Raw genomic sequence first — 12,470 nt, 5'->3', positions numbered from 1 at the left:
AAGGACGCCCTGTCTGGGTGATGCTGCAGGAGAGCCACGGTGGGAGTGGGGACCAGACGCATCCCGTCCTCCCAGGGACCCCAGGATCCTGCGCTGACCTCCTGCGGTTACTAAACATAAACAGACACTTTCGATGATCCCATAAACAGAACGTCACGCTCTTGCCCCAAATCTGCAGGCTGTAATGTCGTGTGTTACTACAGCAGAGGTCAAGTTGGCCCGCGTTCCACAAGGGAGGCCCATTCCACGCCAGAGAGTGGGTTCTGAACAAAGGTCCACGGCAGCATGTCACAGCCACTGAGGATCCTGCTTGACATCTAGCTGCTGGTCCCACGGGGCTGAGGGGCAGCCGAGGGCTGTACTTTGAGAGCCCCGCCCGGGAGTCTGGGTGCAGAGCTGCAGAAACCCCCCATGGGCTGCCCGGGGGTCCTGGAAGGGGGGCATGGGCTCCACCCTTGCCCGAGGCCCCTCTGGAGCCCCTCTTTCTTCTGTGCAGGTCAAGCCCCAGGGCCAAAGCCAGAGCACCCGTCCTGCGGCAGGGCCACTCAAAGGGCTCCGATCTCCCCACCCAGTGGACAGGATCCCTGTCCCCTCTTGCTGATGACCCCCCCTGCGGGGCTGGTGACAGCACTTGGGGCAGTCGTCCCACCTGCAGCAGGACTTGACCCCCAAAAGCACACCCCGCCCCCCCAGCCAGGACTCACGTGCAGTGTGCCGGGTCCCCCCTCCAGCACCACGCAGACGATGGGGATTTTGATGGCCACACCTAGGACGAAGCACAGAGCCCAGTTTAGGATCATGGGCGCCCACCCCTGCCCGCTGCAGCCCCTTTCTGGGGTGGAGGGAAGGCACCCAAGGCTCCCCTAGCTGGTCCGCTCTGCCCGGCTGGCCACCGCAACCAGCCTGCTTTCTGGGGTGGAGGGACGGCGAGGGCTGTAGACCATCCTCAGATGGTCCGCTCTGCCCGGCTGGCCACCGCAACCAGCCTGCTTTTCCCTGCAGCCCTTCTGTGGCGCCTCGAATCTGGGCAGGGCTGGGGACATGTCAAGCCAGCGGGCACCAGGCATGGCGCGGGAGCACGGCGTCACAACTCCGTCCTCTGGTTAGCCAGCCCCACCCTCAGCCTTTCATCCAGCCTGGCAACCAGGAGGGCTTGTGACGATTCTAGAAACTTCTTTCCCTGGGAAGCAAACATTCTTTCCAAGAGCCCACATGGTCTCGCCGTCCCCACACACTCACACACCCCCAACACTCCCCACCCAGCTTCTCTTGGTCAAAACAAGTTCTCCAGGTGTGGTCCCAAGGCCAGCAGCATCCGTGTCCCCTGGGGGCTGGGAGATGCAAGTCCTCACTACCCGGACCTGTGAATCAGAGACCCTGGGGGTGAACCCATACCCTGGGGACCCCTGATGTGCAAAGAAGCTTGAAAACCTCGGCTCAAAGGTGTCCAACCAACCTGCAAATCCTATGTATTTGACCTCCCAACACCCCAGAATCCATCCCATCCCACCCACAAGGGAAGAGATGTCAAGGTCCAAGCTTTGACTACCGCACGCTCTGATTTCTGAACTGAGACGTGTTTGTGATGTAAAGTGACCGTAGGATGCTATGACCTCAGTGCCTGCCCGAACTTTCCTTCTGCTGGTTAAAAGGGACGCAAGAAGATGAACCCCTGAACGAGTGTGTGTTCTGACCACGCCCCCCCCAGCACCCCACCTGCCGAATGTCCTGGTCACGGCCAGCGGAGCCCCAGACGCCTGGACCAGCCTGCTCCCCTCTCCCCCCCGAGCACCCTGGAAAGCGTGCCTCGCTCACCTCCCCTTTCCTTGGTCTGCTCCGATATGAACTTCTCTAGCTTCGTCCTCAGGGGAATCTCGACGCCGTAGCGGCCGTGGGTCCCGTCGTCCACGAGGATGAAGTGGGAATGGTTGCTGTCCAGACAGGTCAAGTGCCCTTGGCCGTCCTCATCCATGATGTACTCAGCTGGGAAGCCGCCCTGGGGATGGAGAGGTGGGCACGGATAGACGGAAAGCTCTACATCTTTCCCACCAAGAACAGGAGCTCCATCAGGCTGGATAAGTGACCCCCCCCAAGATGTCAGGCTCTAATGCCTGGAACCTGTGAACGTTCCCTCATTTGGAGAAAGGGTCTTTGCGGATGTGATGAGGCTAAGGGTCTGAGCCTGGGAAGATTAACCTGGATCATCCAGGTGGGTCCTGAATGCCATGACAGGTGTCCTCAGAAGAGGGTGCAGAGGAGAAGGAGGGGGCCATGTGACCAAGAGGCAGAGACTGGAGTGATGCGGCCACAAAGCAGCAGCTGGAAGAGGCAGGGAATAGCTCCTCCCCCACCGTCTCTGGGGGAGCCTGGCCCTGCCGACATCCCGATTTTGGCCGGGTGGTACTGGTCTTGGAGTTCTGGTGTCCAGAAATGTCAGAGAGTACATTTCTGTTGCTTTAAGCCACCAGCTCTGTGGTCCTTTGTCCCAGCAGCCCCAGGACCCAGATCCAGGAGGGGTGGCTGCCGGACCCGCGCACACGGCCCCTGGCGTCCACAGAGGATGGCAGGTGGTATCGCAGGAAGTCCTCTGAACTCGAAATGGGGAGACAAGTGCAGAGTGATCTTGGAAGTCAGCCAGTCTCCCGTGCCCTCAGATTTCCACTCCGTATGACAAGCTTTCAAGACAGAACCGGTCCCGTCCACTAAGCACATCTCTGACGCTGACACAAAAGGACAAGGGCCGAGGGGCAGACTGGCCCGATGACAAGCGTCTGTGACGGACACAAGGAATCACCTGCCAGAGGACGCCCTCCCCAGGAAGTGAAGGCATGCCGCCGCCGGCCGGGAAGGGCAAGGGCTCATTCATAAACCACCCCTCACGGGGCTGCTATAATCACGTCTCCTCAGCAAGTCAAGGAGACTTGTCTTTGGGGCCAGTGTTTCCCCCAAACTTTCCTGACTCCATGAAGTAGGTGGACATGTGCTCATTATGTCACATCTACCGTCCTCCAAAATCTCACTGAATGAATCGGATGATCTCTTCCACTCACAGCCCCACATTTAAGCGATCGCTTCTCAGGGCTGCACCCAGGTGAACGGACGCAGGAAGGCTCTGTCCTCAGTGGGGGAACCAGAGTGTTGTCGATTCTGGGGCTAGAAGGCCAGGCCCTGGGATGCTCACTGGCTGCGTGCTCCCGGCCAAGCTTCCGCCTTCTGCAAAGTCCATGTCTCATCAGGGAGGCGTCAGGAGGAGCCCCTGACCAGTGGCGGCTCCAGAGACTCTTGTGTGGACCCATCCCGTGATCTCAAGGGAGGATACCAGAATCCAACCAAGGTAGCTACTCGCCTGGGGTCACCAGGCTCCATGGCGTGGGGGCTTGAGCCTGGGCCTCCTGTGTCCCTGTCCAGCCACTCCCCTCCACACTGCGTTCACCCTGCTGCCCAGGTGGTGGCCTGTCCGCAGAGCACCCGCTAGGGTCCTACACGCTGCTGCGCCCCGCCCCCGCCCGCCCCGGGAGCAGCCCCCAGCTCACCGCGGGGTGGATAAGGCTCTCCCGCTTGTGCAAGGTGCCCCATGTGGCGATCCCGATGGTGACCACCTCCCCTTCGCTGTAGCTGCTGCTCAGGCTGAAGACGCGCACCGCCTCTCCCACCTGCTTCATGACGCCCGTGTGGGACCCCCCGGTGATGATCCAGGCCCCTGGGAAGGAGCAGAGGGCCCTGCCACGCACACGTCCGACGCCTACGCCCTGGGCGTCTCCGGTGCTCACTGCCCCACATCTGCAGACCCTCTACCCCAACCAGGGCCTCAGGGAAGCCCCGCCACGATCACGTCCTCCTGCGGCAGCTGGGAGCCGCGGTTCCCCGCGTTGCTCAGGCGGGGGCGGGGACAGGACAGGACCCCCGTCGCTGACTGCAGGCCTTGCCCTCTCTCCCCACCTCCCTGCTGCATCCCTCTGTCCTGCTCTCGGGAGCACGGCATCTCAGAAGTGTCTCTGAATGTGTCTACTTCAAAGCATCACTAGTGGAGAGCTGCGTCGGCCGCCACGCGCAAGCCAAGCACAGCGGCGGACGGGGGGGGGTGAGTCTGACCGGACACCCCCCCCCCGGCCCGGGCCTGGCCTCCCAGGGACGCTCCCTCCCGCCCATCACTCCCAGGCCTGAGCCCCTCCTGTGGTCTGGTGCTACCTGTGGTCTGGGCCACCTTGACCAGGCCTCTTCGGAAGACGCTCTTCAGCCTAGGCTTCATGTTGAAGTCCTTGGCCCCGCCCGTCACGGAGATGAGAAGGTTGGGGACGTCCAGGCCCCAGTGCTGGGTCATGAGGTGGTAGATCAGGCTGGAGGGCGTGTCCTGGGACAGGCGGACGTACTGCGGGGAGGTCAGAAGACCCCAGAGGGTCAGGGAGCGGCCACCCCGCCCCGGAGCCCAGCCGTCCTGCACCAGCAGTGTCTGGAGCCCCAGCTGGGCGGGTGGACGCTCACACCCGGGTCCAGACCCCGCGAGTAAAAGTGGCCACACCCGAGCGGACACTGATTGAGGGAAGGGGGAGGCTGCCCAGAGGAGACAAGCCCCTGGCCCCTGTTTTGGGAGCACTCCCGGCCTGAGCCCCATGCCCGAGTCCAGTCTCCCTGGAAGGCCACGCCCGCCATCACCTCCACAGGGTCTGACCGGCTGCTGCCCACCTGCCCCGCCCCCATGCTGCAGAAGACCACCTCCCCCCTTCCCGCTCCCACCAATGCTCCGCAGAGGACGCCCCTCTCAGATTAAGCCAGCTGCGCCTGGGGGGGCCTGGCATTGCCCCGACACTGGCTCACGAGGGGCAGGGCTTGGGGCCGGTGCCCACCCCAGCCCGACCCTCCTTGTTCAGCCTCTTGGGCCAAGTGGGCAGCGTCCGCGACTCAGAGTCGTCGAGGGAAAAGGTCACACCCGGCTAACAAGAAGCTCAAGGTCCCAGAACCCCAGCACAGAAATAAGTGGCCACACCAGACCCTCCAGGACAGTGCGGCCCAAGAGCTGCCACGGAATCCTCCGGAAGGCTGCTTGAGACCAGGGTGGCCGGGCCTCCGATTCAGCAGGTCTGGGGGGGGTCCAAGACTCTGCTTGGAGGTACTGCTGGTCCAGCGATCCCTCTGAGTCTGCAGCAGCTGGGAGCTCAGCGGGGCCTGGGCCTCCGGCTGCTGCCGCCCTCCCTGCCCTCGTGCTCCCGGGCAGGCCTGGGACCCCGCCCCCCACTGGCAGGACTCTCGTCTCTGCTCCTGGGTCTCACCCCATCCTCGAGGTCCTCCCCACTGCCCTCCCCCCCCCTCGCCCACTCCCTCCTGGCAGTGACAAAAGCCATCCGGGCCACCCTGCCCACACCCTGCAGAGCACCAGCAGTGGTCCTGCCTGCTCCCTGAGGGCACCGTGTGTCTCCCGTTCACCATGCGAGCCCCACCCACTCCGCCCTCAGTGCTGGGCAGGTGGGCTCCGCCCCAGGTTTCCGCCAGCCTCCCACTCCTACCCCAGGGAGTCCCAGCCACCTTGGTCACCCACAGTGGGCTCTGGTCCACAGTAAGAGCAACGGAGTCACCATGGAAACCAACCTTTCCCACCTTCTGGCCCAAGCCCGTGAAGATGATGTCACCAAAGGCGTCTGTTGGCATCTCCTGGACGTGCTTTTTCGGGTCCCACTCCTTGCCCTGGAAGGCGTGGGGCCTGGTGGCCTCCTCCAAGTGCTGTTCACGCATGTAGCCGCACTCACACACCACCTTCCTGCAAAGCCACTCGGTCACCAGGGGTGACCAGCGCCTGCCCCCGCCCCACTGCGAGCGTCAGAGGAGGCCCAGAGGGGTCAGGACTGGCGGCCCAGCAGGGCGAACGAGGCACCCCAGCCGAGAGCCGGTGGAGACACACAATCGTCAAACTTCTAAAAACTAAAGACAAAAATCTTGAAAGTCGGAAATGACACCTTACCTATTAGGGGAAAATAATTCCAACAACCAACTTTGAATCAGAGCCAGAAACAAGTGCCAGAAAGGAGTGACACGACATTTTTCAAAAGACAAAAACTACCAACCCAGAATTCTACACCCAGCACAACTATCCTTCACCTACAAAAGGGGCGTCAGGACATTCTCAGATGAGAGGAAACCAGGGAACTACCCCAAAAAGGCTGGCCAGAGAAGGGTCTCTAAACAGAAACAAAACGTTATAAGAAGGAATTTTGGAATATTAAAAAGGAAGAAAGAGCAATGGAAAGAATAAAAGTATGGGTGAATATAGCACATTTTCCTCCTCTTGAATTTTCTGAAGTATGTGTGATTGTTGAAGAAAAATTGCGCCATGATCGAACATAATTCTCAGTGCATGCGGACGAAATTTTGTAAATAATTATATTATAAACGGGGAAGGGCAAAGTGTTGTAAAAGGTGAGACTGTTTCTACACTTGATTCAACGTGGTAAATGTCAACACCAGGAGACTCTGATGAGTTTTGGATACATCAGTAGGTAAGTAGATGTCAGTAACACGCGATGAGTTGTGGATATATAACGTAATACCTGGAACAACCACTAAAAAAAAAAACAGCTACGCAAAGAGATACGGTCAAAAACAGCATAGATAAATCAAAATGGAACTCTAAGAATGATCCAAGTAACTCACAGCAAGGCAGGAAAAGAAAAACAGAGAGAAATGTAAACAAGAAAATACAGTGGCAGACTTAAGTCCTAATATATCAACAGTCACATTAAATGTAACATTCTAAATACACTGATCAAAAAAAAAGAGACTGGCAGAGCAGGTAAAAAAAATAATAAGACCCAACATTTGCCGTCCACAAAAACCTCACTATAAATATTGTGATGGCGGCCACTTTGCTCCTCAGCAGCAGACAGGAGGCAACTATCAACACACACCACCCGAATGGATGTCAAAGGCACCCTGCTGAGTGAAAAAAGCCAATCTCAACAGATCACACTGTGCATGGCTCCATTTATATGACATTCTGGAAAGGAAGCAGTTATAGGGATGAGAGCAGATGAGTGGTTGCCAGGGGTTACAGATGGTGGGGAAGAGGAGGTGACCGTGTAACCACTGGTGGAACCATGGGATCTACCTGTAGTATCTTTGCAACTTCCTATAAATATATAGTTATTTCAAAATAAAAAGGTTTAAAAAGCACACAGTGCAGGCTCCAAGCAGAAACTTCTGGACACAGGGCTAGCACGATACACGTGGTTCCCCCAAAGAGAACGCCCGGCTACCCCTTTTCAACTGTCACCTCCTCTCTTGCCTTGTCTTCGTGGGTTGAAATCGTCTTATTCCTTTACGGCTATTCTTTGGGGTTGCAGGAGGGAGAGAAGACAGCAACCGTGTTCTTTACAGCTTGTTTAATCGGAAATCTACACGTTTCTTTTAGAGTCCTGCTATTGCTAGTAACAAGTGACCTGGAAGACTAGATATAGATGAGACCAAACCAAAGAAGTCCCAAAGCAGGTGAAACCTGAGCCGATGACATGGGGGAAACACAACTGGACTCAGAGAGAGAAAACAAGTTTCCCTGCTGCTTCCGGAGTGCTTGTCCGTAGGGGCTTCTGACTCTCAACTTCTCAATCGTTAAATGGGGAAAATAATACACTGTCTGACCTCGAGCTTGCAAAACTTGTGAGGGCCAAATGAGGTCCTAGATGGGAAATAATTTATAAAATTCGTGTAGGTTAACTAACCGTGCAGAGAACCAAGGACGGGTTAAGACGGCCATGGCCCACCCTGTACCTCAGTCTCCTGGGCTCACTTGGGTGCCCTTTCTCCACCCACAAGGCACGTCCCTGGCTACCCCTGGTCCCACTGCTTAGGCCGGGGCCCCCAGGGCTGGGAGCACAGGGCCAGCCATAAGGAACTCCCAGCACGCCCCGTACACCTTCCTCTACGACCCCTAGGGACTCAAGTCACTCGCAGACTCACCGGGCTCTCTCTGAGCACCTCGTGTCAGCTCCTCCATTTACGGAGGAGAGAGCTGGGTCCGAGGCGGGAAAGAGGGTCAGGACGAGGACCACTTTTATGATGATTTATGACCGACGGTGACGCTGTTCCTGGGGTCCTGGGATGTGCCCAGGGTGTGATCACAAAAAGTGCCCCATGTGGGAGTTCACGCTCCAGCTTGGCCCAAGGCTACCCAAAACTTTCTCATAGGTTCTAACAGTTAGCCTAGAACAGACCCTTTCCCTCCTCTCTCTCTCTCTCTTTTTTTTTTTTTTTTTGCGGTACGCGGGCCTCTCACTGCTGTGGCCTCTCCCGTTGCGGAGCACAGGCTCCGGATGCGCAGGCTCAGCGGCCATGGCTCACGGGCCCAGCCGCTCCACGGCATGTGGGATCTTCCCGGACCGGGGCACGAACCCGCGTCCCCTGCATCGGCAGGCGGACTCTCAACCACTGCGCCACCAGGGAAGCCCGAAACCTATTTTTAAAAACTAAAACTGGAGACCTCAGTGCAAAGCGCTCTCTGCATACTGTCGGGATATCGGTGTGAACTTGAACTCTGATTACCACCGAGTACTTTAGAGGTTGCCAGCCTTGAGGCCGTCATCTGGAGCACGGTGGCCACTTCCTCTGACGCAAGGGTCCTCCCCTACCACCCCCCGGGGAGAAAGGAGGGCTCTCGTCTGAAACGGAGCCAAGCTGGAGCGTGAACTCCCAAACGGGGCACTTTTTGTGATCACACCCTGGGCACGTCCCAGGACCCCAGGAACAGCATCACCGTCGGTGATCATGCGCGTCTGGCTCCAGATCATCGTCCTCTTCTATCATCCCCGCAGAGGACACCCTTCCTCCCTGTACTGTTCACAGTCTGAGCTGGATGCTGGCCATCTGTCCAGCAGGGAAGTAATACAGTAACTCAGACACGGTCAGAGCTCAGAGAGGACCACAAAGCCACACGATTGCAGTGCCGTCGGCAACTGGCATAAAAGGGAAACACGGAGTGTAGTGGGGGAGAGAGGTTACATCCCAGGGTGTGGTCAGGGAGGGCTCCGTGGCAGAGGCAGCGCCACCAGGTGACAAAGGAGTGGAAGTAAGAAAGAGCGAGGCCCATTTGTGGCACAGCGCAGACGAGGGTGTGTCCGGAGGGGAAACGCAAACACGAATCAACCCTGTTTGTGGGGTTGGAGACACTCCGAGCACCCCAGGCCGGTACAGACACAGGGACTGTCCCCCACTGAGGCCCCTCGGTCGGCTCTGCTCTGCTCAGCCATTCCACGTGGCAACAGGGAAGGGGCCGTAAACACAGAACAAGCCACTCACCCAGCATCGGACAGTCTGGAGCTTTCCACAAAGTACATGCATTCTTTCTTCTTGATGTTCTCAGGAATCCATGAACTCAGGTTTCCTTGCTGAGGGTAAAAAGGGCACTTTGAGATCCTGAGACAGTCAAATCAACACTCTTCCAAAGACCCCATCCCACACCTCACTCAGACCCGCCTGTGCGCCCTGGCACACTTCAGGGGTCTTTCTGCAGAGATGGGAGACCGAGTTCTCCCCATCACCTGCTGGAGGCCCTCAGGCGCAGATCGGGGAGGGAAGAGTGAGCCTGAGGAATCGCTTCCTCCTGGGCCCCAGGGAATGTCCACAGCCCTTTACAGTTTATAGGTCAATGTTGCCTATAAACTGGGAAGCACTGTGCTTCCAGGTTGGGACCTTCCTCAGGAACAGCGTGATGTGGTGCAAAGGCGGCCAATGAGTGTCAGGATACCTGCCTACGTGTCGTGGGACTGCGGGCTGAGACGTGAGACACCCTCCTCCCACCCGACCAGGGGCTGTGACATTCAAGTGTCTCCAACACAGGCCTGCCGGGGCTTTCCGTGAAGCCAGCCCGGGACCTTCCCTGTTGGGAGAGGACATGCAGTCACTGCACAGTGATGTGGGTGGAGGGCTTTCTGTGAGGGCGGCCCGGGACCCTAGTGCCTACCCAGCACTTTCCCATGCAGACCAAGGACAGGAACAGTCCCCGGGCACAGACCCAGCCACCCAGCGCTCTCTCCAAGTCCCCTCCTCTAAAGGGCCTTTCTGGGCTGGAGCCCCCAGCTCAGCCGGGTCTCTGCCCTCCCTGGGTGTTCACTGTACCCCACCAGGGCCCTGGCAGACCCGGTGACCCCCAGACCTACCTTTTCACAGTTGCCGAAGGGGTACTGCGACCTCCTGCTCCTGCAGAGACTGCTGCTGCTTTGCCGGAGGTTGGGGACCATGCCCAGGTCAGCCACCCTCCTGGGCTGCACCCCGAAGCCGTCCTCCTGCCTGGAGCCGGCTCCATCTCGACGCCTCAGCATGGCCGGCTCCATCCCGACAGCCCCACCTTGGCTCCGCAGAGCAGGCTCTGTCCTGCTCCCTCAGAATGGGCTCTTCTCTAGCCTGCAAGGCTGAGGGGCCTGGAAGTGAGGTAGGAGGTAGAGGGGACCCAGGCTGAGCAGGTGAAGCTTATCAGTCCGAGCCATTAGACATTTCAAGGAAAACTTAACAGCAGAAGCAGAGGGGAGCTAAGCGCTGATGCAGTAAAAAGATAAGACGACCATGGTTTTCGTTCTTGAGATCAAGGAGACCTCCCCAACTGCACATGCACAGAAAAGTTCCTCAGGGGTCAGAAAGGGAGAGGGCATTAGCCCCTAATATGTCCTGTCAACCTCCCAGAGACCCTCGCACCGGAAGCCATCTTGGCTAGAAGATGCGCGCGCACACAGGGAAGGGCCCCGAGTCAGACCAGATATGGGAACAAAGCAAGATGATTGGCCAGAGGAAAACAAAGACCTAGAAAACGGCCCCCATATAAGTGATCTAAGCCACCCCATTGCACGTGACTCTCTGAGCCCAGCCGTGTGTCTATCTGCAGGTATTCTGTTCTTCATGAACTCTTTCCTTGCCTCACTGCTTTCTGTCTGCTGATTCCTTTCTTTAAAGCAGACAGGACCCAGGGTGCTGACACTAGCCACGAGTCCCTGGTGCTCTGGCAGTTAGGATTCGGCCCAGGTTTGAACCTTGGCCCAGGTTCAATTCCCAGTCAAGGAACTGAGATCCCACTTCAAGCTGCCACACCCCACGGCCACCCGAGGTCAGAAGCGGCCCGTGGGGGCTGCTGCAGTGGATCGGGGGAAACGAGTCAGATGTGTCCTCATGCAGGGCCCCATCTGCTCGCCGGTCTGTACGTTTTCCCGGCTGCCCAAGCTCTAGCCCCATTGGGCCCTGGGCAGGCTGGAGGCACATGTGCATCCCTGGGGCCCAGCCCCCCACTCATAACCTCAGGTCACTGGGAAGGGCCAGAGGAAGAGCGCCATCCCCCCGCCACCACTCCTTGTGTGCCCGGTGGTGCCCAGGAGCCCCCAGAGCCGGGGGGAAACCCCCCAGTCATCACACGTGGTGCTCACGCTGGGGTCCCATCCTCCTGCTTCCAGACATGGGTCACTTTTTTTTTTTTTGACTGTGCAAGGTCTTCGTTGTGGCTCTCTGGCTCGTTAGTTTCAGCAGGCATGTGGGCTCTAGTTCCCTGACCAGGGATCGAACCTGGGTCCCCTGCATTGGGAGTGCAGAGTCTTAACCACTGCACCACCAGGGAAGTCCCAGGATCCACTTCTTTTGTTTTCCAAAAAGGAAAAAAGCCCCCACTGCCCACAGAGCTGGTTTCAGGGAGGGGCACGGCTCTGCACTCCATCACACAGGTCCTCCAAATAGAACAGATCTCATTTCCTCAAACCCTTTGCTCCAGCTCTGACCTGGTCTCCATCACCGAGACCTCCGTAAGCAGCCCGACCATTTTCCTCAGTTTACAAACAGGAAAAGCAAATGTGTGTGAACCCCACAGGTCTTCCCTGGAGCCATGATGCCCATGATGATATCCCATCATGTCACCCCCTATCACCCAAGGGTGTCATCCAGGGAGGCACCCCCCACCCAGCTGCTCCAAGGGTGTGAACAGGGGCCATCTGGGGCAGAGAGCAGGTCACAAGGTCTCCCTCCGTCTCCTGCCCTGAAGCCCTTTCTGGCCACATCACCTTCCCCCACACATCACGGTCACTGATGGACAGGCCTTTCTCTGCCCATTGTTGGGGTCCAGTGTAGGTGGCCCCAAATATGCCTCAAAGGTATATTGATTATTTTGAATTCGAGTTTCTGAAGAAACGACCAATGCAAGAGAGACACTCTGACCCTCCTTTCTGTCTCCCTGAGGGCAGGAAATAAGTCTCTCATGTGAAAGGTGCACCCCTGCACCTGGAGGTCGAAGGACACCCTTATCATCAAAGATGGGGAATTCGGGGCCGAGAAGACTGTATAAACCAATCTCATGACTTCTCTCATTGACTAACGCCCAAACTCTGCTCAGATCCTTCACTTGTTGGGCACCCAAAACCTGAGTTTCTTTGTCCTGTCAATTCTTTACACATTTATACTAAAAAGTATAAAAGCTGCCTGCTTTGGCCACTTCTTAGGTGCCGTTTCTCTGAATTAAA

At 57.7% G+C, this 12,470-nt stretch overlaps 1 protein-coding gene across 2 annotated transcripts in view; it reads right to left on the bottom strand.

Moving 5' to 3' along the window:
- TRPM2 (transient receptor potential cation channel subfamily M member 2) overlaps nt 1-10,313 on the bottom strand; it is a gene marked incomplete at its 5' end in the record, with an annotated part of 42,695 nt that extends 32,382 nt beyond the window's left edge. For both annotated transcript variants that reach the window (XM_082654354.1, XM_082654355.1), the window contains 7 exons: nt 705-766; nt 1,816-1,996; nt 3,534-3,700; nt 4,189-4,369; nt 5,584-5,752; nt 9,280-9,368; nt 10,140-10,313. In XM_082654354.1, the coding sequence (XP_082510480.1) occupies nt 705-766; nt 1,816-1,996; nt 3,534-3,700; nt 4,189-4,369; nt 5,584-5,752; nt 9,280-9,368; nt 10,140-10,313 (1,023 nt within the window). The remainder of the gene's footprint in view (nt 1-704; nt 767-1,815; nt 1,997-3,533; nt 3,701-4,188; nt 4,370-5,583; nt 5,753-9,279; nt 9,369-10,139) is intronic.
- Nucleotides 10,314-12,470: the final 2,157 nt, after the last annotated feature.

The sequence above is a fragment of the Grampus griseus genome, assembly GCF_964374135.1.
Source record: "Grampus griseus genome assembly, chromosome: 5".
Taxonomy (NCBI): Eukaryota; Metazoa; Chordata; class Mammalia; order Artiodactyla; family Delphinidae; genus Grampus; species Grampus griseus.
This window is presented reverse-complemented; position numbering and strand designations above follow the sequence as displayed.